This window comes from Nicotiana attenuata, chromosome 11 (assembly GCF_001879085.1).
Source record: "Nicotiana attenuata strain UT chromosome 11, NIATTr2, whole genome shotgun sequence".
Classification (NCBI taxonomy): Eukaryota; Viridiplantae; Streptophyta; class Magnoliopsida; order Solanales; family Solanaceae; genus Nicotiana; species Nicotiana attenuata.
The window spans coordinates 28,905,091-28,932,394 of NC_031999.1; the positions used below are offsets into that span (position 1 = coordinate 28,905,091).

General features: G+C 36.1%; 2 protein-coding genes across 4 annotated transcripts in view; both read right to left on the bottom strand.

Annotated features, from left to right (window-relative positions):
- Window positions 15,386-17,689, bottom strand: LOC109234296 (transcription factor FAMA-like). 3 transcript variants are annotated; one of them, XM_019400218.1, is made up of 5 exons: window positions 17,556-17,689; window positions 17,268-17,400; window positions 16,793-17,128; window positions 15,906-16,298; window positions 15,386-15,607 (listed from the first exon to the last, which is right to left on the bottom strand). In XM_019400218.1, exons 2-5 carry the CDS (start codon window positions 17,289-17,291, stop codon window positions 15,518-15,520), a joined length of 843 nt encoding a protein of 280 aa, XP_019255763.1. In that variant the 5' UTR covers window positions 17,292-17,400; window positions 17,556-17,689; the 3' UTR covers window positions 15,386-15,517. The 3 variants fall into 3 exon arrangements, with proteins under 3 accessions (XP_019255763.1, XP_019255762.1, XP_019255761.1); XM_019400217.1 differs by lacking the exon at window positions 17,556-17,689 and having other exon boundaries at window positions 17,268-17,514; XM_019400216.1 differs by lacking the exons at window positions 17,268-17,400; window positions 17,556-17,689 and having other exon boundaries at window positions 16,793-17,244.
- Window positions 18,839-27,304, bottom strand: part of LOC109234297 (26S proteasome non-ATPase regulatory subunit 1 homolog A-like) — a 9,641-nt gene continuing 1,175 nt past the window's right edge. The window contains exons 2-13 of the mRNA XM_019400219.1: window positions 25,498-25,561; window positions 25,277-25,382; window positions 24,695-24,806; window positions 24,414-24,582; window positions 23,264-23,739; window positions 23,036-23,171; window positions 22,689-22,937; window positions 22,378-22,598; window positions 20,794-21,052; window positions 20,333-20,565; window positions 19,763-20,252; window positions 18,839-19,602 (exon numbers count right to left, since the gene is read on the bottom strand). Of these exons, the coding sequence (XP_019255764.1) occupies window positions 19,279-19,602; window positions 19,763-20,252; window positions 20,333-20,565; window positions 20,794-21,052; window positions 22,378-22,598; window positions 22,689-22,937; window positions 23,036-23,171; window positions 23,264-23,739; window positions 24,414-24,582; window positions 24,695-24,806; window positions 25,277-25,382; window positions 25,498-25,561 (2,839 nt within the window). The 3' untranslated portion in view covers window positions 18,839-19,278. The remainder of the gene's footprint in view (window positions 19,603-19,762; window positions 20,253-20,332; window positions 20,566-20,793; window positions 21,053-22,377; window positions 22,599-22,688; window positions 22,938-23,035; window positions 23,172-23,263; window positions 23,740-24,413; window positions 24,583-24,694; window positions 24,807-25,276; window positions 25,383-25,497; window positions 25,562-27,304) is intronic.

Genomic DNA, 27,304 nt, shown 5'->3' on the forward strand with positions numbered 1-27,304 from the left:
GACATCATTTCATAAAAGAACTAAACAATATAAATTTTCAATAAAGAAAATGATCTTTCGAGAAAGGCACGTGACCAACTTCCGAATTAGTAGTTTCATCAACTAGTCTTCATTAAGACTAAACAGCTGATGAATTTACCAACTACTACATCAATGGGGTTCAAAAAAAATTATATCATTTAGACATTACGTCTAACATTGGCTTTTGTCATGCATAAGCTAAAAGCCCCCACATTTTAAATATTTCATCAACATATCATCTACATATAATCAAATAATGACTATATGACTTGAAGTATTCTTAATGTAAACACATTTGTTTACACTCATAAATTTTTGAAACCATTTGACAATATTATTTGGTCAAATCTCGCATGTCATTGTTTGGGTGCTTGTCTTAGTCTGTAAAGTGACTTAACAAGTCGACACACCTTCTTTTCTTTTCCGGGAACCACGAACCCTTCAGGTTGTTCCATATAAATTTCTTTCTCCAAATATCCATTTAAGAAGGTAGACTTTACGTCCATTTGATGGATTTCAAGGCCATACACGGCGGCTAACGCTATTACCATCCGAATAGATGTAATTCTCGTTACCAGTGAGCATGTGTCAAAGTAATCAAGACATTCACGTTGTCTTAATCCTTAATCAATCTTGCCTTATATTTGTCAATAGTACCATCTCTTGAAAATCCATTTGGAACCCAAAGGTTTATTTCCTGGAGGAAGATCAACCAATTCCCAAGTATGATTACTTAATATGGATTCTATCTCACTATTGACTACCTCTTTCTAACATTTCTTCTTTAAATGTTTGAGGCTCACTTTCTAACAAGAATGTCAGAAAATCTGGTCCAAAGGAAGTAGTTGTCTTTTGACGTTTACTACGTCTTGGATTCACCTCATTAGGTGTACTTTCCTTTTCTTCTTCCTGAGGTCTCTTAGATATTTCACTAGACGACTCACATTTCTTTTATACGGATAAATATTCTCAAAGAATTCAACATTATCTGATACGATTACCGTATTAATATGAATGTCGGGATTTTCTGATTTATGAATCAGAAAACTATATGCCTTACTATTTGTTGCATATCCTATAAAACCGCAATCAATAATTTCCGGTCAGATCTTTACCTTTTTTGGGTTTAGGAACTTGCACTTTAGCTAAGTACCCCCCACACTTTAAAATATTTAAGTTGGGCTTCCTTCCATTCCATTTTTCCTATGGAATGGATTGCGTCTTGCTATTGGGAACTCGACTGAGTATACGGTTATCTGAAAGAATAACTTTCCCCCCAAAAGTTCTGGGGTAAACCAGAACTTATCAACAAGGCATTCATCATCTCCTTTAACATTCTATTCTTTCTTTCTGCAATTCCATTAGATTGCGGTGACTAAGGGGCGATTTTTTGGTGAATAATTTCATATTCCAAACATATTTCATCAAAAGGAGATTCACATTCACCGCCCCTTTTACTTTGTAGAGCCAACTACATGAACTGTTGTTTGTGTCACGACAGAGCCAGAATTAATAAATGGTGAAGTTTTTAATCTTCAAACCAATCTGACACATTCATAATTAATAATCGGTGAAGTTTTTAATCTTCAAACCGAGTAACATCTGATACAACTAGATCTAATAAACGGTGAAGTTTTTCCTTAAGATTGATGGTATTACTGTGTTCAAAATCAGAAAAGTGAACAAACGTTAGTTCAATAAACAAAACGTAAAATAATTCCGAGCCCACTGAATGCACAATGTGTCCTTAAGGAATTTAATCCCCTCACTGTTGCCCAAGGTATACGGATTAATTCCTCCCAGGATAGAACGGAATAACTATTCTGTGATAGCGGCACTTCAAATCACAGAACTTCAGCGAACTCAACAAACGGAGCAAATCACACTTGACACTTATGTTTATTTAAAAAATAATGCAACAATGTATAAAAGAGGGGAGAAGATTTCAGATTTTACATGTCTGATTTCATGTTTTAAAAATGAGGCCAAGCCTCTAAATTTATAGACAAATGAAGGGTGATATGGAGAGGTGCAATCTAAAAGGTGCCTCTTCCATTTCTCATTCACACCCCTTAATAAAAACACAACAAATAAGAGATGTTAGATTGGGAAAGTAGATGAGGCTTTGATTGGTTGTTAATATGTAGTGTATTTATTGGGGCAAAGTATGATTTAAATTTGGAAAAAGAAACATTGGCAAGACATAGATAATACGAGTAATTAAGCTAATAATGTATTATAGTCAACAGATTAATAATGCTAGAAATGATGAACATGTTTATGTTTGGCAAGTCTAAGGTTTCTTTTGCAGTCAAAAAATAAATAAATGTATTTTCTGAAAATAATTGCTAGGAAAGAAATCAAAGGAAAAGAAAATCATTTCTTGCAACATCAAAATAGTGATATTGACGACAATCCCAAAAAATATATTACTGTATTAAAGTCAATACATGTTTTTTCCTAAAGTCAGTTCACCATTCTTGAAATAAATAAAAGGAAGAACTGAGTTTGGTGGAGAAGCATTTTCTTTTGTACTCCTCATTTTCTAGAGTATTTAAAGGCAAGCTTGGTGTATAAGGTATTCTGTATTTACACAGGATTCAAGAAAGGGTCACACGTAGACATCATATTCTAATAAAACATTAGTGATTGCTTCCACGACTCGAATCCGTGACCTATAGGTCTGACAAACAACTTTAATGTTGTTTCAAGGCACCCTCAAAGTTAAATGGAGAGACAAAAGCATTGACAAAATTACAGAATAATGCATTCCATAAGTTGACCTTGCACTATTTTAGCCCAGTTACAAGTTTGCAAATGTGTAGCCAAATATCAATAAGATCTTTTCTTTTCCCATTCCCTCTAATTATAACAACCTCATTTATTCCTACCTACCCCTATTGTAGCTCTCTCCTCATTTTTCACCCATAAATATTTAATTTAATTAATGAAAAAGAATCATATGCAAACAAAACGGAAAAGAAAAATTAGTTCCCCATTCAGTCAACACTCATTCGTGCCTTCTTCCATAACCAATACTTCTCTGTTTTTTTTTTTTTAAAAACTTTTGTATATCTTCAGGTTTATACATACCTATCACAATTGCAAAATGCAAAAACAGACGCGAGAAATCTAAAATCTCATCTCCTTTAATGCTAATCTTGTTAAATTTCGATTATGATTTTGTGAGAAATTTGGAGTGGTATTGTTTGAACTTATTAGAAATAGTCTAAGTAGGTTGTATACAAAGTTTGAGGTTATTTGCTGGAGATTTGGACTAGTTTTATACAAGAATTGCAAGTGAAAATCGTACAAAAATTTCGTCAGCAATGCTTATACACTTTTATACAATGTTATATACTTTTATACAAAGAGGTACAGTATGTATATAGTTGTATGAAAGTGTATAAAGATGTATAATGACAGAGTGAAAATATTCTTGATACACTAAGTATATAGGTGTATAAGAAGAATGAGAAGAAGAAGAAGAAGAAGAAAATGCGAGAAATTCACCAAATACCTGTAAATAATGTATCAACCTTGGATATAATAGTATATAAGTTGTGTTTATACACTATTATATACTATTTATACAATATTATACAAATGAATCCCATCAATGAAGCTTCACGTGTTCTTCTTCTTCCTTGGGCATCCTCTGGAATTTAATTCAAATATAGCCTAAAGCTACTCCAAACCACTTGAAATTTAAGTTTTGAACTCATCTTGATGATTCCAATCAATTGAGACAACACCCATTCCAAACAACTAATAAATCGGAAAACTCAATTTCTGAAATTTAACTCAAATATAGCCTAAATCTACTCCAAATCACTTGAAATTTAAGTTTTGAACTCATCTTGATAATTCCAATCAATTGAGACAACACCCATTCCAAACAGCTAACAAATCGGAAAACTCAATTTCTGAAATCGAATCTTCGAACCACTTGTAATGGTGACTTTTATTTTTCAAATCCTTAGTTAATCATTGAAATCCGAAAAAGAATTGAAGGAGAATAACAATAATAGAGAAATTTTGTGGTGCAAAGGCTGACATGGGAAGGAGAAGAAGAACCAAGAAAAAAGAGGAACGAAGAGAAAAGGGGAACGAAGAAATAAGGGATGGGCTAACTGGTAAAAATTAATTTTCAGATTATGTACAACCTGGGCTATACTGGGTAAGGGCTTCAAACATGGGCCATTTTCTAATGGGTTGTTGGGCCAAGTGACAAGGGATGTAATTCTCCCAAAAGCATTTTATCATCTTGGAATATGCTATATGGTAAAGTTTGTTACTTCTTTAATGCTATTATTTATTATGTAAAATTTAGGAATATTCAATTCCCAATAATTATCTCTTGTTAGCATTCAAACATTAGACATAATTGTCTTCTCAGTTTTCTTAAGTGACATTGATTAACTTGCTGACCAATGGTTCAATCTTGTTTGAAATTTTGCCTCCCACAATTACTTTGCTTTTGACTGCTCCACCCTCTAATTAATTTCATTTTATTTTATCTGATCAATTGACGACATTTGGTCATTAAATGTGTTTGTCTTTACCTTTCAACATGTGTATGTATCGTGTCATTTATCTGGTGTATACTTGTCCATTTTGTGGTAATACAATGCTTGCCTGTTTTTCTAAAGATTGATAATTGACCTAAAATATTTCTTTCTTTTTTTTATTCAGTGTTGGATATTTGCATTGGATCCTGATGTTCGATATTTATATTGGGACCTGCGCCACGTGAGACTCGCTAAAGGAGAAGTGCTCCTTACAAAGAAAAACTTATTCTCAAAACTCGAACCGGAAATTATTGGTTAAAAGTGAAGAGATTTTATCCATTCTACCACAACTCTTGACGATGGGACCAGAGGTTAAAAAAGAATGAATTGATTTAGCGAGGACCTTAAACTTTTAAAAGTAAAGTTTCTTGAGTGAGTGAACTCCCAATCTTTTCAATATTTTGCGTCAATTGTGTACATTTACCACCAATGAATTTCAACGAAGTATAAAAAATAGCCTTCAAAGACCAACTCTTTTCATGGAAATATATTGCAACAACGACCCATCCGTTATCAGCCGGTTGCTCTACCATTGAGTTACTGAGGAACAGCAGACTTAATGTTGGAAGCTGACTTTCGTTCTTTGGACCAACCTATGACCGAATAAAAACAACAACCCGGTGAAAATTTAGTTCCATTCCTTTCCTTATTAATTTCTTCTATCACCATGGTTTTATGCCTATATGCTTATTTTATCGGGCATCTGCTATTTCACATTGATATATAAATCGGGTAACTCTGTGTACTAAGGCTTAGACAGATGGGAAGAAATCACTTAATATTTTTTGGCTCGGCTAAAATTTGAACCTGAATCCTCATGATTTTCTTCTAACGACCATGAGATCACATCCTAAGGGCTCGTTTGGTACGAGGGATAATGGATAATTAATCTCGGGATTAAATTTGAGATGAGTTTATCCCATGTTTGGTCGGGATAAAATCACGATATAAGGGTTCGTTTTGTAGTGTTATTTTCATCCATGTGGGAGGATTAACAATCCTGAGATAACTAATACCAGGATAATTAATCTTGGGATAACTTGTTTCCCAACCAAACGACACTTATGTAACATGTTCTCAACTTGTTTTTGGGTAATTTTCAAAGTGTTACATAAAAAGGTAACAAAGCTAAGGGTAAGTTTCAAACTATTGGCAAGATCGAACAAAAATTGGAAGGTAGGTAGACCCCCATACATTTGCAAGAACAAGAGGCTTTTGAAGGTGATTGTTGTGATAGATTGATACTAGAAGATAAATTCACAATGTTGTTGTTTGTTCATATCAAAATTTTCGGCAAAGCTGTATTGGATGACAACTCTTTCGGCACGATACCTTTGTGTTTTCAGAATGAATCTAATCTTTTTATATGTATGTATTCTAATTTATCTCTCTCTCGCTCTCGCTCAATATATATAAAATCGAACTGAAAGCAATGAGTTCAATTTACCACATAATCCGTCCTATATCCTCATATGATTGTTACCAATCTGTATTACTGTAATAAATAATAAAATCAGTAAACTTTCTGAAATAAAAACAGAAACAGAAAGTTAGTAGAAACAGTATGTCAAAATAATATCGGAATAAACCGAGCCCACTGAATGCGCAGTGTGTCCTTAAGTAAATTTTTCCCCTCAAGTACCCGAGGTGCTGGAATATTATCCTCCCAGGATAGAACGATTTAACTCACCAGAGTGTTGGTACCAAAAACGCCGATGAACAGCGAACCACTCGAAGGCTGTAAAACACACTGAAAATTTAGTGCAGAAGAAGATCAGAAAATTTCGTAAAGAAAGATTCTGGGATTCAAAGCATATTTATAGACTTTTTGGTCAAGGAATTTTGTCCAAAAAGATTAATCAATCAATCTTGACCAAATATGAAGCCGAGCCGAGCAAACGACGACGACGACACGAGGCTTGCCTTCTTCTTAACTCTTTAAGAGCTAGAAAAAGAGCAATTGTATATATACCCATCAAAAGTCTTTTCTTCCTCTAATATAGGACAATATCCCTTTGCCAAGGAGGGAAACTCATATATTTCGTTTTCCCCACATTTTCCTTTCACCCTTTTTAAGCTAACTCAAGCTTAAAAAGCCCAACAATAATCTCCACACCCTCTCTTTTTTGAGATCTCAATTTCGCATATAAAGAAATTCAAGTTCCCCTTTTGAATACGTCCTATATATGTCAATATCTTTTTATTTGTTTTTCCTAATTGAAGATAACATCCAACTGATTCAAGTTCCCCTTTTGAATACGTATCTACCAGGAAAATGATTGCTTCCAAAATTTCCTTTGGGCCATTTTGATACCAAATGTTCTTTTAGCCATGGCCTACACGGGAAAAATTCAAAAATAGCCAGATTTACCACTGGTCGTTGAAAAATAGCCAAGTTTCAAAAGTCATCGAAATTTAGCCACTTTAAATTTGAGCGAAAACACTGTTCAAAATCCGGAAAAATACGCCCTCAAATTTTGCGGGAGTTCCAGCATAAGTATGCTTGAACTCCCGTAAATTTTACGGGAGTTCCAAGATAACTATGCTGGAACTCCCGCAAATTTTACGGGAGTTCCAGCAAGTATAATTGTCCAGTATAATATACTGGAGTTTGGAGCACTGGTGCTCCAGTCTCCCACAAATTTTACAGGAGTTAGCAAAGTATACCGGTCCAGCATAATATGCTGGAGTTCGTACACAAATGCACCAGAACTCCCGTATATTATACCGGACCGGTCCCTGTTGCAGCAAAATAGTGGCTATTTTTCATTGACTTGATAAACGCTGGCTATTTTTCATTGACCAGTGTGAAAACTGGCTATACCATGATATTTTAACGGCCTACACCTATGATACATTGTGATGAGAATGACATTAATTAATTGATCTTTGTCTGTCTAGAATTTGGACATTTCAATAAATTTGAAATGTGACTGAAACGTGTATCCAGAAAATACAAATAGTATATATGTATATATTTATTGTTTCGAACTGTATACGTTTTGCTCTCGTCTGGTTGATTTGATATTTTAATAGCTCGGGTATAGTTGAATGTGATGTCCAGAAAATTGTGCTTTCTGTTAGAGCCAATCTTAATATCGTTTCTTGTTAAGGAGAATTCACAATATTTCTCTTGTTTGAGTTAAAAGGCAAGCAAATCTAGTTGCTCATTGTTTGATAAGAGAGTCTCAAAATTATGCTACTCCTTTCTATTGGGGGTGTACTCTTAGTTTTATTATAAACTTATTGTACAGAAATGCTCCCTGTTTCATTGTGTTTATAATTTGAGTTTGTCTTTGATCTACCATAGTAAAATTTGGAGGTTAAAAAGAATTGTCAATTGTCAATCCTAATCCAAGTCAGTAAAACACAGTATCAAACTTGACATGAGTAAATATGAACTGTGGTTTGGAGTAGGGGTGGCAAAAACGGTCCAAACCCATTTGACCCGTCCAACTCGCCCAATATTTAATGGGTTGGCAATAAATATTTTCCTGATGGGCTGATTTGGACATTCACATTTCAATCCATGATAAAAGCTAGTCCAAAGTCAACACATGAGGCAGCCCAAACTCAACCCATCACCAGGGGCGAAGCTATGTTGGCCCTAGGATGGTCAACTGACCACCCTTCGCCAGAAAATTATACTACGTATAAGGTAAAATATTACTTGGTATTAATTAAAAATAGACTTTGAACATCCTAATATAGCCCACTAGCAAAAGATGTTCACAATTCCTATAATTTAAACACCCTTATTGAATTTCCTAGCTTCACCACTGTCCATCACTAATCAAACTTCAATTCCTATAATTTGAACTCAACCGATTACTAACTAAGATAGATTAATGGAATTTTTTACTTCCTTCAATTCATGTTTGGAGATTATATTCTGTCATCCGTCTAGATTATATATATATTTGTATAAATTTCTGGTTAACAAGTTTCTAATGACTATCAAATAAATAAATATACCACTAGACTTTTCAAATTGCAGTTGAATAGAACCTTAAATTATTACTTACTATTAGATTCTAAATTGTTAGATTAGTTAGGGATTAAATATTATTAGTATTAGCTTAATAAAGTTTTGCTTTCTGAAAAGTACAATAAAATAAAAATGCACATTTTATGGCATTATTCTCTTTTTTCTCTTTATATTAAGAAAAACTTAGTACACAGATTAACATGGGAACCCAATAATAATGCAATGCATATTTTTTTGGTCAAATGCAGTGCATATTAACCTGTAAAATATCATAACAAAGTATACAAATCACAGCTAATCATTTCTTTATGCAGTGAAAATAGAAAGCGAACTTGGCAACCTTAATTCAAATTTCGTGTTCTACAATTAAAAAGCCTGTTGAAAGCTTGCAGTTAAATGATTAGTATTATACCTTTTTATAGCTTAATTCTCATTTTTCTTTTTACATTAAAAAGATTTGAGAGGATCTAACATGTGAAGTAAATAAGGATGCAAAATTACTGTGTAAAAAACATGAAGAATGGGAAGTAAAAAAGTTTGATCAAGTTGGGCGGGTTAGTTTATGACCCATTGATTAGCCCATCTTGACCCAACCTATCTTGATCCAAGTGAACTTTGGACAGGGTTAGACAATGACCCATTTATTAGTTCAGCCCATTTAGACCCGCACAAACCCAGCACAAACAGCTAATTTGCCACCCCAAGATTTGGAGGACGGTTGAGAGAATAATTGGTCTTATTTGGTTTGATGAATAGTGTGAAAAATGCCAAGGTACAAATCCAAAACTAACTAATATAAATAAAGAAGAGAAATCAAAAAAACAAATCAAGTATACAGAAATGTGAAAAGAGAGCTAATTTGGACGTGAAAAACAATGAACTCAAAGATGTGACTTAAATGAAATAGGATAAAAATTTTGAAATTAGTTTGAAATATACTCAAATTAAACTATTTTTTCGCTGTATAGAAATTAAACTCATAAAATGTCGCTCCGATAAGTAATGAATCTTCAATGTAACTTCTAAGTGGGCCGGACCCTGGGCCCTGTCACATCACATGGACCAAAACTTGGTATTTCTCAGGCCAGGAAGATAATAGGACATGAAACTTGGGCCCTGGAATGGTTTGTGACTACTCCTGTATTAACTTTTGGAATTTTTACACGAATAGCCGGTCAGATTTACTATTTATTTATTTTTGCTGGTATACATAGATTATAAATTAATTATACACCATTATACATATATTACATATATTATACATCAATCAATTATTTTTAGTCCGAATGATTGAGTAAGTAGCTATTTAGGTTAATTCTTCTAAACTCTTTTGTGACTTGATTTAACCAAATTGGAAATTTATTAGAAACATATTGCCTAGAAATATTTCGGTATTTCTCATTTTTGGGCCTGACCTTTTTGACTTTAAACGTATCACATATGAGGCATATTACATGGGCACAATATGACATTTTGACAAACTTCGACAGTTTGCCTAAATTTAGGCAAAATAGCACGGTATAGCCAGTTTTTGGACCGGTCAATCAAAAATAGCCAGCGTTTACCAAGTCAATTAAATATAGCCACTATTTTGCTGCAATAGAAACCGGTCCAGCATAATATACTGGAGTTCTGTGCACTTGTGTATGAACTCCAGCATATTATGCTGGACTGGTATACTTTGCTGGCTCCAGTATAATATACTGGAGACTGGAGCACCGGTGCTCCAAACTCCAGTATATTATACTGGACCAGTATACTTGCTGGAACTCCAGTATATTATGCTGGAGTTCCAGGATAAGTATGCTGGAACTCCAGCATAATATATTGGAGTAATTTCCGGGTTTTGAACAGTGTTTTCGCTCATATTTATCTTTACATAAAAAGTGGCTAAATTAAGATTACTTTTAAAATTGGGCTATTTTTGAACGACCAGTTGTAAATCTGGCTATTTTTGAATTTCTCCCCTAAATTTAGCCCAATATGGCCCATCTTGATATAATTTGCCTAATCTTCTAAAGACTTGTATTCACATTTAGAATTTAAGAAAAAAAATTGATTCATCATTTCGTGTATGTTATTTCGAATTAAAAAAACCTTCTAACAAATTAAAATTAATGATTTCTGACTTGAGAGCAAATTTCATTCACATTGACTCTCAGAACTGATAATTAAATTACAGAATTACAACAATAACACAAAACGAAAAGGAACAACAACAACAACCCAATATAAGCAGGGTCTGGGGAGGGTAGGATGTACGCAATCTTACCCCTACCCTGGAAGGGCAGAGAGACTGTTTTCGATAGACCCTCGGCTAAAGAAGGTGAAAGAAGCCCTGATAGCTAGTAATAGAAAGACAAATTATTAGAAAACTAAATCGAAGATAGCAACAGAGATTATCAAAGGGGTACGGGTAACAAGTAATAGCAAGATAACATATTTAGAAAATTAAATCCAAGACAGCAAACGAGAATATGAACGAAGTACTGCTAGCAAACTACGGAATTACTGATGTCAATTAATAACGGAACGAGACATGCAAATATAGCAAACTAAGGAAAAAAAGGTACTGTACTAGCACTAATACTATCGAACTAGAGAAGACAACGGGAAACACTTGACTACCTACTAACCTTCTACCCTAATCTTCAACCTCCACACCCGTCTATCTAGGCTCATGTCCTCGGTTAGCTCAAGCTGCACCATGTCCCGCTTGATCACCTCTCCCAAGACTTCTTTAGCCTACCTCTACCCCTCCTCTCACCTCCCAAGGCCAACATTTCACATCTCTGACAGGGGCATCTGTGCTTCTCCTCTTAACATGCCTGAACCATCTCAACCTTGCCTCACGCATCTTTGCCTCCACAGGGGCCACTCTTACATTGCCCCGAATAACTTCATTCCTAATTCTATCCAACCTAGTATGCACGCACATCCATCTCAACATCCTCATTTTCGCAACCTTCATCTGCTGGACATGGGAGTTTTTGACTGGCCAACACTCTGCCCCATTAAAATAGTCAGTCTAACCACTACCTTATAGAACTTACCCTTAAGTCTCAACGGCACATTCTTATCACGTAAGATACCAGAAGCAAGCCTCCACTTCATCCACCCTGCTCCGATACGGTGTGTGACATCCTCATCTATCTCCCCATCATTCTGAATTATAGATCCCAGATACTTGAGTCTCTCTCTCATGGGAATGACTTGTGTATTGAGTCTCACATTCCCGCCCGCCTCGTGGGTAACACCGCTGAACTTGCACTCCAAGTATTCTGTCTTGATCCTGCTCAACTTGAAACCTTTAGACTCCAGAGTATGTCTCCTACCTCCAGCCTCTCGTTAATGCCACCTCGCGTCTCATCGATCAGGACTATGTCATCCCCAAATAACAAGCACCAAGGCACCTGCCCTTGAATCTGACGCGTCAAAGAATCTATCGCTATGGAAAACAAAAACAGGCTAAGTGTTGATCCCTGATGTAACCCCATCACGACTGGAAAGTAGGCAGAGTCTACCCCTGATGTCCTTACTCGTGTCTTAGCTCCATCATACATGTCCTGAATCACTTTAATATACGATACAGACACTCATCTAGCCTCCAAACATCTCCATAGAACCTTTCTCGGGGCTTTGTCATAGGCTTTCTCCAGGTTAATGAACACCATATGCAAATCCTTCTTCACCGCCCTATACTGCTCCATCAATCTCCTCACAATGTGAATGGCCTTAGTAGTCGACCGTCCCGGCATGAAACCAAATTGGTTCTCGGAAATAGACACAGACCTCCTCAACCTCCCTTCAATCAACCTCTCCCACGCTTTCATTGTATGGCTTAATACCCCTATAGTTTGTTGCAGTTTTGGACATCCCTTTGTTCTTGTACAACGGGATCATCGTACTCCGCCTCCACTCTTCTGGCATCTTCTTCATCCTAAAAATGATGTTAAATAACCTAGCAAGACATTCCATGCCCTCCTTACCCACGCTCTTCTAGAATTCCACCGGGATCTCGTCCGTCCCAGTCGCTTTACCCCTACTCATCCTGCGGATAGCCCCTACAACCTCCCCCACTCATATGCGCCTACAGTACCCAAAATCTCGTTGCCGCTCTGAGTACTCTAACTCCCCCAGCACAATGCCCCTATCTCCCTCTTCATTCAAGAGTCTATAAAAGTAAGACTACCATTTCTGCCTAATTTGTGCCCCCTCAAAAAAACTCTTCCCTCCTCGTCTTTTATGCATCTCACTTGGTCCAGATCCCGGGCCTTCTGCTCCCTCACCTTCACTAGCCTGTACAACTTCTTGTCCCAGCCTTTATCCCCAATTTCTTCGTATATACGACTAAACGCCACGGTTTTATCTCCAGCAACGAAGTACCTTCTCCGTTTCTATCTCCAAAATCGAAGCCACCATGCACACCTTCATATCCCCAAGCTACCTCCCAATGTAGCCGTTAAAATCACCCCCTATAATAAGCTTCTCGGTGGCCGGTATACCCCGCACCAATTTAAAATAAAAAAGAACAGAATCTACAATGTCTAAAAATTTATTCAAGTCAAATACACGAGTAATAGGAACATATTAAAAGCCAAAATAATGAGTTATTAGGACTAAGTACCAGTTTTTCTTCCAGTTGACCTTCAATAAACACAATCTGTCAAAAGAGGAAGGTATCACATAGAACAGTAACAATCAGTAAGGACAGTATAATCTTTTGGCCTGCCTTTATGTGAAAGTATTGTTACCATGTTTCAGTACCCAACTGCTACTTTTTGGGTAAGGACCACCTTTTTTTTTGTCCACCTTTGCATTAGGGCCCTGACTAATCCGAGTTCGTGCCTCATAAGATTAACTATATTGGTTTTTTTACACATAGATAAATTCGATCAATATCAGACGACACACTAAGTTTACCAATGTGATTTAACCAATTGTCTGATTTTAAATTAGATTGGATCAGTTCAAATTTTAAAATTAAAGATCAATTATTAAAAACTCGCAAAAGTGCTGTAAGTTGCAGTAAGTTTGATAAATATATGCCATTCAAGATTATTAGTTTGAATCTTTAGAAACAAAAGTGTTAAACATTCGAGAGGGATGGAGTTCTTTTCACTTCTTCCTTCATCTAACAAAACATTTATAAATCTTTTTCTAATTTATAAACATTTAGAAATTACATTTACTTTGCATTTTAAAAGCAAATGATTGGACAGTTGTGGATCTTTTTGATGCATTTATAGACAACAATACGAGTCAAAATCCAAACCCCACAATGCCATTCTTTAGCATGCGCGCATGAATCAAAACTGCAAACCCTAAAAGAAACAAAAATAAATAAATGGTGCATGATAAAAAAAAAAGACCAAATTAATTTATCCAAACTCTTAGGACAAGTGACCCTACAAAATTAAAGAGAATTTGCTAGTATTCAATGACAGACTAATACTTCCAAGATTTAGACCTGACAAAGTCAATCCCATCTCAAAACAAAGGTACGTACAATTTGGCAGTGCATGCACGTTGACTTTCCCTAGGTCACATAATTGAACTCGGCTAAGTTCGAAATGAACTGTCTTTGATTGAGCGAAGTCCACCCGATTTTGATTTTTGTCCCCGCGGGAAAAGAGAAAACCTTACAATTTCAATCCATTTATCTGATAAACACCACAACTAGATAGATCTTGTCACCTTACCACTCTTTTCTATTCCATGTGTTTTAATTTACGTACTTATATTGTTTGACTCGGCATAAAATTTAAGAAAGAAATAAAAAATTTGAAACTTGTAGTCTTAAACATTTCATAACATTTAAAATATATAAAAGTTTCTCATTAACAGTAAAAATGATAACATAGAAGTTTAAAGTTAATTGTTTTCATATAAAATGTGTCATTTTTTTTAACTGATTAATAACGAAAGTATGTCACATAAAATGAAACTGAGTGAGTAACTATTTTTCCATTAAAGATCCTTTCTTTGGCATTTCTCTTTACCTGCAATATGTTGATAGCAACCTTTGCAATTGTACTTTTGGCCTGGGGAAGAAACCTTTGCTTTTCTAGTCTTTTAGTATATCTCACTTGTGTATATTAACACACAAAAAGGACATTTTGGTGCACTAAGCTCACACTATAGGCGCGAGATTTGAGGAAGAATTGATCCCTTGAGACAACTGTGCACAACCTTCCCTTATATTTCTGCAAGAGGTTTTTTTTCCCGACTTACTTGTGACCTCTTAATTACACGGCAGAAACACCTAGTGTCGTGCCATGGCTCTCCTTAGTATGTCAGCATTTTGTGTCTAAATGATACATTAAGGGCCCGCTTGGAATGAGGGATAAGGTATAATTAATTCCGGGATTAAATTTGAGATGCGTTTATTCCATGTTTGGCTAGGATAAAATCGTGGTATAACTAATTCCGGAATTAGTTATCCCGGGATTGTAGTATTTTTTAATCCTATGGGAGGGTGGAATAACTAATCCCGAAAAAATTAATCATGGGATAATTTATTTTCCAAACAAACGACCCCTAAAGGTCTGGTTAAAATGTTCGAATGGAACAGACTTAAGATGGAGTGTCACAACTTTAAAGGGTTGTCGATGTATTATGCCTTTTTGTATCTTACGCTATAATGAATGGTCGTTAGCTGCAAACAAAGAACACATGGTGACAATTGCAGTCAAATCATTTACTATTAGTTACTAAAAACAGTATTTGACAACAAAAAAAAAAACAATTATGAGCTCATAAAGATAAAAAAATCAGTAAAAGTTATAGTTTATCACAAATTAAATACACATGAATTTATGCTGATTTTTTATTTGAATGATCAAGAATATGTATGAAGTCACTAATTAACAGCTCAAATCCAAGATTAAACAAGAATTGCTATGATACAAGAGTACGGGGTAAATTAGGGTATATTTCATATGGCATTGTTTGCATAAATAAAACTGAATATTTGTTGTACCAAATTTGCTATACCATCAGCTGTAAACTTTGTTTCACCAGAAATCTGCACAAATAAAAATCAGAACAATATCAGGAAATATAATACAGTGACATTCTATAAAAATTTAAAAAATCACTATTACTGTTAATTTAATCGACTACAATGGATTATTGTTTTATTTTTCAGATACCATATCAAGCTTGCAATTAAGAGTTACTTATTATATATGGTATAGTGTCATTTTGTCTATATACCGTTAGTTCACAGAACTTAATTACTTTTAAGTAAATAAAAGGTGTGCCCTCTTTAACCGTTCAAACTTTTAGATAAGATGGTCACATAATTCGATATAATTACGTACCTTAACATTGAAAGAATATAGAACAGTTTGGTCAATGGTGGTAATATTTGTATGAATAATATTAAGCTGCAAATCTTCTAATGCAGAAATGGTGCTAATGAGTTGTCCTGGCCTTCTTTTTGACAATATCTTGATCATTGCATTAAAACCTATCAGTTTCACTTCAACATCAGCCAAACATGACTTGCTCTCTGCTATTTCTTCTTGAATTCCACCTTCATATATTTCATTTGCAAGAGGCAAAGGAGCAAAGAATGGTGGATTTTGAATTTCCATTAATAATGAATCATCTCCATAGAGTTTCCTTCTCTTTTGTGATTCAAGACATTGTAAAAGTTGCTCTAATTCTCTCAAAAATTCTGTTGCTCCACCAATAATTGAAGCTTGATCTCCCTAGAAAATTTCCAAATAAAATAAAACATGTCAAATTTTGCTTTTTTTCTTGTCATATCTACCTAATATGGTTGTGTTTGCACTGTGCACGGAATTTAAGAAAGAAATACAGTTTTTTGACACTTCAAAAATACCCTTAAAACTTGTAGTTTTAAACATGCACATTTATATGGCTATAAGAACATGTTATTAAGGGTAAATAAAAAGTTTAAAGTTAATCAGAAAATTTCTAATACAGAAAGGTGTTATTCTTTTCTTGAAAGACCAAAAAAGCGTATAGAGTGTCAAAAATACCCTTAAATTGGTGCTCTTAAACATGCACATTTATATGGCTATAAAATATGTCATTAAGGGTAAACGAAAACATTAAAGTTAATCAGAAAAAAATTTATATAGAAAGGTGTCGTTCTTTTTTTTGACTGACCAAAAAGTATAGAGTGTCATATAAAATGAAACAGAGCGGGTAACACTTTTAAGTCAGAGAGTTTTAATACCCTTTGTACATAGGAGGTTGGCATGAGAGACCTCAAGACAAGAAGATGCTCATTCATTTGCTTCCTTCTATTCCTCTCCACTTCAATATGTGTCATTCTTTGATTCTCAACTTCCTCACTACTCTTGATTCTTCTTCTTTTCCTCTTCTTCTTGTTTTCATTTGCTTTGCCATTTTCAAGATTTTCACCAATAAGAAACCTTATTTGTGTAGCATTCTCTACTTTATCACTAAACTCTTTAAATTTCTCTTCATTTTGTGACACCATCATAGCTTCTTCATTAACCATCTCTGGATTTTGATGGTTAAGACTTGGGAAAATTGTAGGCAAATAAGGCTGCAGAAATATTTCATGTTCAAAGTGAAACAACATGGTGAGTTGAAGTGTATTGATATGTCAAAGGAAGAGACACAAGTTATGAAAAATGTTGACATTGAAAAAGTACCAAAATATATATAGATGTGTGTGGATATACCTGGTTGTTTTCTTTTTCCTCCATTGTATTTTAGAAAGAAAGAAAAAGAGACTCGAAAATTCTTGTGGTACATAAATTCATGCAAAATCATTCCATTGGTGAATTATCAATCCTTGGGTCCACCTCCAGAAACCTGACAAAATTCAGCAACAAACTATCTTGACAATTGGAAATTAAAATAAAAAATAAGATGATGAATTTACTTGTGGATAAGAAGATGGGAATTTCCGGAGTAACTATTGGAGAAGAGGATATAACACAAGAGTGTGTCTATATATATATATATACCCGCACCGAAATCGTGCTTTACCCCTAGATGTCCAATCAACTACTACGCCTCAACGCATTTCGGGGAGAACCAGCTAGCTTTGGGTGCGAGTGGCATTTCACCCCTAACCACAACTCACCCGTTGATTCTTCAACATCAGTCGGTCGGACCTCCACTATATATATATATATATATATATATATATATATATATATATATATAATTATTTTATTACACCATCAGTATATCTGCCATATTCATGAGACAGGGGGAGGGAGTTTAGAGAAGAGAAGAGCCTGTGGATTAATTTCCGCCTCACGAATTCACCCACTACCCTTTTCTTTCACCTCCCACCTATTAATTGATGTGAATCACAAGCAGAACTAACTTTACCACCTCTTTGCACGAGGCTTTAATAAATACTTAAAACTTTGTTATATGATTTTATGAATTAAAGTGAGTGAAAATTTTCAAAGTTTGAACTTTTCTATGGTTTGAGTGTTTGGAAACAGACTCTCTGTCTCCACGAGGTAGTTGTAAGATGTGCGTACACAGTACCCCATTACGTGAGATTACGCTGGCTAGGTTGCTGATAACACTCTCTACACTACCCCCACTATGTATATTACGCTGGGTATACCCAGTTGTTGTTATCAAGCACGTGAGCAACTTTGCAGCCTACCTTTATTTAACTAGAAATTTCTTTATTCAATAGTTATATATTCCATGTGATATCTCCCCATTTTAGCTTTACACGCTCTACTAAGACTTTCCATTAAATGATGAATATATATACATGGACCTTGTATGAAAATTTTGCAACTTGTCATTTCATTATAAAAGTGAAAACTTTATACGGTCTATCTATGTTGCCCGGACTCTCCAGAATGTTATTGTACCCGTGTCCGATCCTCTAAAAACACCCTCCTTTTGGAGATCCGACACGCCCCCAACAACATTTCGGAAAGTCTAAGTCTATCTATGTTGCCCGGAAGTCTAAGTCTATCTATGTTTCCCGGACTCTCCAGAATGTTATTGTACCCATGTCCGATCCTCTAAAAACACCCTCCTTTTGGAGATCCGACACGCCCCCAATAACATTTTCGGAAAGTCCAAACAACATAACCTGCTACAGCAATTAACTAGAAATTCAGCCTGCTTCAATCAAACATCCTCATATGTAAAGCTGTGAAACTCCGTAATTGTGTTTGATGAAAATTGGTTGAGCGGCAGACAGAAAAACAAAAACTTTGCAACAAACAATTCTTAGCCGATTGGTTGCAGTGAGATTCAGTCCGGCATCAAATCAAACAAATTGCCAAGGCTTAAACTAAAACTGGCAAAGATTAAGTTGTAGAACTAATAAATAGTCGGGAGAGAACAGTGGAACTCTTTTTGTAGATCCAAACAATATAAAATCTTAATTAGAACATAAAGTAAAAATCTAACAATCTAGGACAGAGATGACAGGACAGATTCAGACAAAGATAACGCGCAATGGCAGTTTCTAGTCCCCAATTTTCTTGTCCCTCTTGCATAGGAAATACAATGACAAGCACAAGTCTGGAAATCAAGAGGCAGAATAACAGAACCCAAGCGGCTCGTTTCAATGTATCCCAAAATTCAACTCGATCATCAGAAGTGCTATTAGATCAATAGGTTTCCACCTCTGCCCATTTAACATCACCTTCCAACATGGAATGAAAACCAAAGTATTGATGAAGCTTTTAAAATACAAATAAATCATGATGTGTACTCAAATGCCGGTGGTGGCTGAGGCTCCTCATCAACAGCCATTGCTGATGCCGGGGCCTGTTGTCCAGTTGATCCACCACCAGTGCTGGATGCAGTTGACGAGGGTGCATCAGTGAGGGACAATACTTCAGGTTCATCAGGACGTAGATCTCTCAGAAGCACAAATCCAGAAGGTGATGATTTAACTGGCACATATCTGCTTTCTTCCAAAAACTTTATGTATTTCTCCTGAGCTGGAACCACCCTAGCAGGGTTGGTCAACATCTCAAATGATGGCTCTGGTTCATTTTTCTTCTCCGCTGGAGTATCCACCTGCCATTAAAAGAGAGATACATTTTATTTGCACTACACAACAAAAGCAGAAAATTATGCAAGATCATCCATACAAATATTATAAGAACAGACTGTCGGCCCGATCCTTAACTAAAGGAAACCATTGATCCAAAACACAATCATAGAAACGTATACGAACCTGCATGGACTCCCCAGAACTTGGTGCACCAGAAGATGACTCTGTTCCAGCTGCCTTCTCGGCAATGGCTTTCTCAGCCTCTTTCTTGCTAGCCCTTGCCTTAGCCCTAGCAGATGTTGATAAAACAGCTGTGGGAAGTTTGACAGCAGAAGTTGTGGTGGCTACAGTGGTTGGCTTAGGATACTCAAATAGTGAGGGCTTAGCATGTGATACAAACTCGAACTTTGGCACTTTTAGGTCATAATTGAGACCAATCAAGGCTGTTGGTGAGAATGCTAAGCTAACGAAATATATAAGTGGATACCAATACCAAAACTGACTAAAAACAGCTAGTCCAACGACTGCTGTAATTTTGTCATGTTTAGTCTTTGAAAGTAATTTGATTGTCACGTTTCTTCCACCAGCATCAAGAATACCAGAGGCCAAAATTGCACCCATTTTACTCATGGTATCTTCATGCTTATCTAGGACAATTTTTTCCAGTTGTCGCCTGAACAGAAGAAAGTATAGCAAGCTCAGAAAAGATGAAAAAATAAGGAGAGATGTGACATGCATTTTCAGATGAAATACCTGAAGGCACCCACGCGGGAATCACTAGCTTCACTTATCTGGACCATCACCATGGCCATCGCTATGAGAGCACCTTGACGTACAAAATCAACCACATCTGATGTCAAAGGCTCCAACAATGAGATGGCCTCACTCAGACCAGTACCTGCACAAGAAATGCCTACTGCCATAGCCGCACCATATCGAACATGTGGATTGTAAGACTCTGATAACAACGATACAATACGAGGCATCTGCAAATTCATTGAAAAGGAAACATTATTAACACAACAGAATGAAGAAGACTTGGGGGAGGGGGAGATAGGGCAGAGGGGAGGAAATAGGATAATAAATGTAGATCTGCAGACAATAGTCAAACAAAGTACTTCCGCTGAACTGAGACCACAAACAACAAGAGATTGATAAGAAGCACATGATTAACGAGCATAACAGTCTCAAATATGACAAGAAAAAGCACCAACCTGCTCTGGCTCAGAATACATAACAAATCCAAGTGCCAAAACTGCCGTCCGGCGGACATCGTCACTAACATCTGATACAGCAAAATGCAGTAACTGACGGATAGCTTTATTATTCGCAGTTCCTCTGTAAGCCAATGCTAAAGCATACATTCCGCCATAACGCAATATAGGGTCTTGATCCCTAGTCATTTGTTCAATCAGTGTATCCGCTTCTTCTTCCCTTCCGTAGACTGTGAGAGCTATACCTAGTGCCAAACCCCTGCATGTAGCATCAGAAGGAATGTTCAACTCCAGGTACTCTATGGACTATTATTCTGTACTAATTAAAAGCAAAATGTGTTCCAGGCAACCTACACATGTAGTAAGATGGAGAAATTTTCATCCTTATTTTATGCCACATTATTGATCCTGTAATTATGCCCAAGACTAATTACATATTCATGTCCCCTCTAGTTTGAAAATTTTACTTTTTGCTAATAAACCTTCATGAAAAGAAAATAGCACAAAAACAGGGAAAGGATCAAAACTTCCCAGTGCACAAAAATTACACTGAAGAATTTTCACCTTGAAATTGAAAATTCTTGGAATTGATATTCACAAAATTTAGAAGTTAAAAAAAAAGGAGGATGTATACATGGGGACTGAAACAAGTGACAGTACCTAAATATGTGATTTTACAACATATGATCAAAGGCAATATCTATCAAAATATTCAGAACTGAAAACGGACAAAGAAATCAACATGTCCTGTCTTCTTTCAAAACAGAAATTCAAACACCATTAACTTGCAATGGACATTCCAGCCATTCTTTTGAAACAGAAATTCAGATGGCCTTAATTTGCAATGGGCATTTGTAAATCTGTGACATTCACAGTTTTTTTCTTTTTAAAAGTAAATGTGACATTCACAAGAAAACGGATGCTACACAGGTTTTAACTTTTTAAGTCGAAAGATCCAACACGAGGATATGGATCAGTGAGTTCTAAAACAAGGACAAAATCTGTCCATTATTTTCTTATATTTGTTTCAGGACTTGTTGCAAAGAAAATAAAATAAGGAAGTGAGAGTATCGGAGCCAAGCGGTCAAGGACATTTCAGTAATTAGCTCTTAAATATTTATTGCAATTTTCAGTCTATCAAATGTATAATAATTATACCTATTTGTTTCCTTATATCACTTGGTGACATTTCTTCAAACAGTATAAAATAATTTTATTCTGTAGTTTATCAAGTAAAATCAATCCAAATTCCAAAATACCAACTATCTCTTCACACGATAACAGTTGTTCATTTCTAGATACTGCAATCATTTTTTAAACTATTCAAACAATTAATTTCCTTATTATAGTTCAAGCAAAATATTTTCTATAGCTCATCAATGCTTAATTATTTTTATTTTTATTTTTTTGGATTGGTTTAACTTTTAATCACAATATCATTCTTCTTCAAAAATACAAAAGCAAAACCTGAAAAAGAACAGCAAAAAGAACTTCTCAAGTACACATGTATTAAGAGATAACAATAGGATCTAAGCTAATACAAGTAATTGTATTTTGGCAATTGGATTAAAGCTGTCAACCTACCTGATTATCTTCTCATGTTGCGTCTCGTGAGCATAAGCAAGCATCTCACCTGCCTTCTCACTTGCAGTTCCAACCATCAATAAACCCATACCAATACCAGCAGCCTCTCCAGCAACGGCACTGTCAGTATATAGCACGTTTTTAATGTCATCATAAATGTCTTCATCAGCGGTTCCTAGAGCAGCCAACCCAAGTCCTAAGCAGGCCCCATGCTGAATAACCTGTAGCAACAGAAAGTTGAAAATATGAAAACAATAGCCGGAAAAAAGAAAGGCGCCTATGAGAAAGATAAAGTTCACTAATACAAGTACCTCGACATTTGTACTACGTAGACTATCACGAAGAAACTGTTTGATGCCCTCCCCATGATTTGCATGAATTAAACCAAGAGCATACAAGGCACCACCTTCTGAATATGGACTACCACCTCCACCACCTCCACCTTGCGGCAAGTAAGGTGCCATAAGTGATCTCCCCTGCTGCAAATGGCCACTGTGGATAACACCCAGTCCAGCTGTCGCACTGAATTTAGCCCAATTTGTTGCACGGCTTAGCCAGTCCTGATAATGTAAACAAAAGATTCCCATTAGAAATTATTTTAGGCTGTAGATATAATCCAAATGAGAAGGTAATCTGGTAAAAGGAAAAATATAATCACCAGGTTCTCCCTAAGGAATGTATCCACAGTCGTTCCAGCATGCATGATCGCATTCGCATATATTGTTGCACTGTGACACACACTATTTCTCATCTCAACAGACTGCTTTATTGTTTTAAGAATAAGGAGATCTGACCTGTACGCAAAGATTAACACAACTAAGAATACACATTTTCCATCAATCAGTTGAACAACTAGGTAACAAAAAGTAAAATATATTTGTCTTACTTGTTATGGCTGTATAAGAATTGCAAGGTCAGCTGTATTGAGGTCTCCCCTGATAGAATCCCTTTTAGTTTTCCCAACCTTTCAGCATATATAGCTTCTTTTGGATCTGCAGTTGTTAACGTCCCACCTGAAGGTCTACTTTCTTCTAACAATGGAACATCCTCTGAAGCTTCTGCATCTTCAGTCGGTGCTCGATCAGAATCCGCAGGTAACGGCTGTGCCGGCTCTGAAGGTTGTAGGTTTGGGCTGGAAAGCCGGTCTCTAACCCTCAAAAGAAAAGCTTGGTGCTCGTTCTCTACAAGGTCAAAAGCTATTTGAAATGCCAATAGAGCATCATCTTTATTTTCTGATCTTAATAGCTTCTCCAATATGCTTGCTACAGTCTCTGGTTTATCCAAAAACATAAGCCACTGGCACATGCTCAAATAGTTTGGAGATGGTGACTTCTCGTACACATCGACAAGAAGACGAAGCACCTGTAAGAGAAAGTAGCAAGATTTAAATGGAAATTTTCTCTGAATCTGCTTAAAGAATATCTAAAGAAGTACCAAAATGTATTAAAGAAGTCGTCCTACATCTATCAAGAAAGAAAGAAAGCAAAACAATAAGGATAATATCACAGGCAGATGTAGTGCATAAGATATGGGTTCACCCAAACCCAGCAAATTTCGCTCAGACCTTGATGTGTTAACAAACTCACTAAATAAGTGTGAACATTAGATTTTGAACAAAGTTAATCGGATGGGTTGTGGTAGAATTCCGAACTCGAACTCATAATGTTCAAACCGAATCCTTTTTTCTCTCTCTATTTCTATTTTCCCCACTGTAGATGATAGTGGGATGACCGATGACGCTGATGAGGAGACACTGGAAGAAGGTAACACTCAAAGGGAAACTTTTGGTGGCATATGATTAATTTTCTAGGGGGAACTCACAGTATATGCCTTACCTCAATGAACAAATTTACAAAAAAAAACATGGCGACAGACAGAGACTTATATCTCTATGAGGAGAATACAAGCAGTCAATGCAATAACTAAACCTAGCAAGAAGATCACATAAATTAGAGCACACGGATTTGGGGTGGGAGTGGGGGTGGGGGAGCTTGAAATCAAGTATGTTACATAGGGTGCAGACAGAATAAGACTACCTCACTTCGATATTCTCTACGATTGACAAAGTTATGGGAAACATTACTGCAATATGCTAGAGTGGCATCAACGTTATCACTGCTAACAATTGCTTCGGCAACCTTATCCAGCCTTCGGCATTCAATGGCCATGCCAATAGCTTGCTGATATTTGCCATCCACTATACACCTAAGTAAGAAACAAGGCAATTGTTAACCAGAATGGAAACCCCAGAAAAATAATGTGAGGATTAGATGTCCACATTCTTATTCGTCCACAACAGAAGATGAAATATACGTACTTATCAAGCATTCTCTCCACAATAGCCTCCAGCCTGGGGTCCACCTTTGTGGCTTCATCATTTGACTCAGCTGCCTTAGTCTTATGGCTTGCATACTCATCCAGGGCTTTAGCTGAAAGGAAAGATATTGCAAATCCAACAATACGAGTCAACAGTTGACAAACAAAACGGACAGCTAAAACAGTTGACATATTATAGTACTTAAAACAACTATGCGAGAATGAGTGTCTATTTCAAAGTTCGACCAACACTTATCACATGAACCGGTCTAGCTATTTTACTTCTTACTTCCCGATAAAGCATTGATGTGTCAACCTAGTGATGTCAGGTATGACACAACAATTCACTACTATGGACCAAGACACTACAGAAAGAACACAATACAAGCTAGAAGGGGATGCAACAAAAATCATCTGCAATAGCAATTGCAAAAATATAGATCTTGAGGAAGAAGTGTTGAAAGATGCAAATCAAAAGCAATAAATGAAAGTTGAGAAAGAAAATTTGGAAGATACAAATTCATCAGAACAACATGATTTTTTGTATTTATAAGGTCTGAACAATATGATATGAAATTTATACCGAGAACTGTATGAACATAGTCAGTATCCTCAGAAACATCAAAGAGAGGGCCAGCTCCAAGGGCATAGGATAATGAGTCGTTATGTTCACCCAAATGATAGAAAACCTGAGGAAATAAACAAAAGTTAGAGAGGACTGCTGATAAGAAAATTAGTTCCTGCCATAATAAACTGTCTCCCACATGAGATGGGAATGAATTGGTTGGAAAACAAAAATGTAACCTTTGAAGCAACTAATGCAGCTAGTTGTCTTTGATCAAACTCTTCATCCTCGTACAAGCTTTCACTGCACGAACAGGGAGTTAAAAAAGTCCATGAGATCTCAAAGCACATATCAGGAATACTCAGTTGATAGAAATTAAGACTTGAGCTTAGGTTTCAGAAATTGCAATTTTTTTTAATACATATACATGAAGTGCAGGGCATGAAATTACCCAATATCACAACTGACACGACCAAGAAAACTAGATACAAAGCCAAGCAAACTATACAGCATTCTACAGATGCACATTCTAACATAAAGCAAAGCTCAGCTTTCACTGACAATGACAGACTGAGCTATATTAATTGGTTGATGCATGACCAAACTGGCGGACAAGGTTGAGTATCTGCTATTCAAGAGAACTATGTTTGGCAAGCAATTTGGTGACTTATAAAGAAATTTCTAAGGTCCTTGAGGCCACCAGGGCTTTGGTCTAGTGGGGTAAGAGAGGGATGTCTGGACTAGGCACGTGTCATGAGTTCAACCTTGTCCCAAACAAAAGCTTGGTATTTAAGTGGAGAAGGATAGAGAGGCTTATTATCCACCGTGCTTGAATCGTGCGCAAGGGGCCAACTGGCTCTTGAGGTTTTCTAGATTATAAAAGTTCTAAGGTCATAAGTTAAGCTTGTGGTCAGCTAAATTAAAACTTGTGAGTGTTTGGTGTTTAAAATAATCGAACAAACAACATAAAGTATCTAAACATATTTTTTTCCTTCTCTTTTGTGCAATATAAACACATTGGGCTTATCAACCAAGCTCAAAAACATAGTTTTAACTCCACACAAAATAATTACACCCCCTGCATAGACGAAGAGGGTCAAAGACATCATAGTACACAAAGTTAGTAATATGAGGGCTAATATAAGTTACATTTTTTTGCACAAGACAACATAAATAAGTTACATGTTAATGAGATGGACAAAGATTTACACACTGGTTTGTTTCATGAAAGCCATAGCCAATACTAATTAGTTGAGGAGGTGAATAAGTTTTACGCGCAATATTTGAAAGGATAGGAATCCTTAGGTGTGAAAAACTCATCCAAATACTTCTAAAAAGTACCCCAGCCAAAACAACAGCATCAAAATCAATAAGTTTCAATCCACAAACAGTCATGATGAAATGAAGCTCATACAAGATTAAGACGCTCTCCCTACGTAAGCTGAAACACATACCATTGTCACTACTTACAGAACATGCATTTTATATTTAAAAGAAGGTACTGACTTCCAGATCCACTTATGAACAAATGAACTTCTTGCATGTGCAATGCCTTCCATTGCCATGAAACCCATAATGAATTCACCTTAACCCTCCTTTACCTGTACCACCTTTTCGGCTTAAGATTGTCATCGGTCAATCAATTCAAAGCCCAAAAGAAGAAAGGCGAAAAAACAAGGCGTTAATCTTTTCCATCTAAGATAAAATTGACTACAAAAACCTTCCAGGACCAGCACTAAAAAAGCTTTCGACATCCCCCCACACCTACCATCCACACCTCCATGGTGACAAGGCACTCAAATACAGGCAATGTATCCCTGCAACCTACACTTGCACTATTCAAAAACCATATGGTGAGTCGCTCAAAATTTCCAACTCACACCCGACCGCCCAATATAACAAGTCCACTAATCCTAATACTTAGAAATTCCAATTCAATTTAAGCACCACTTACAGAAGTTATCCCTACAACTTAATCTTGAATCATTCAAAAGCCAGTGATTCGAGTCATGCCCATAGAGCTATAGCAATTAATCTTCCATGATG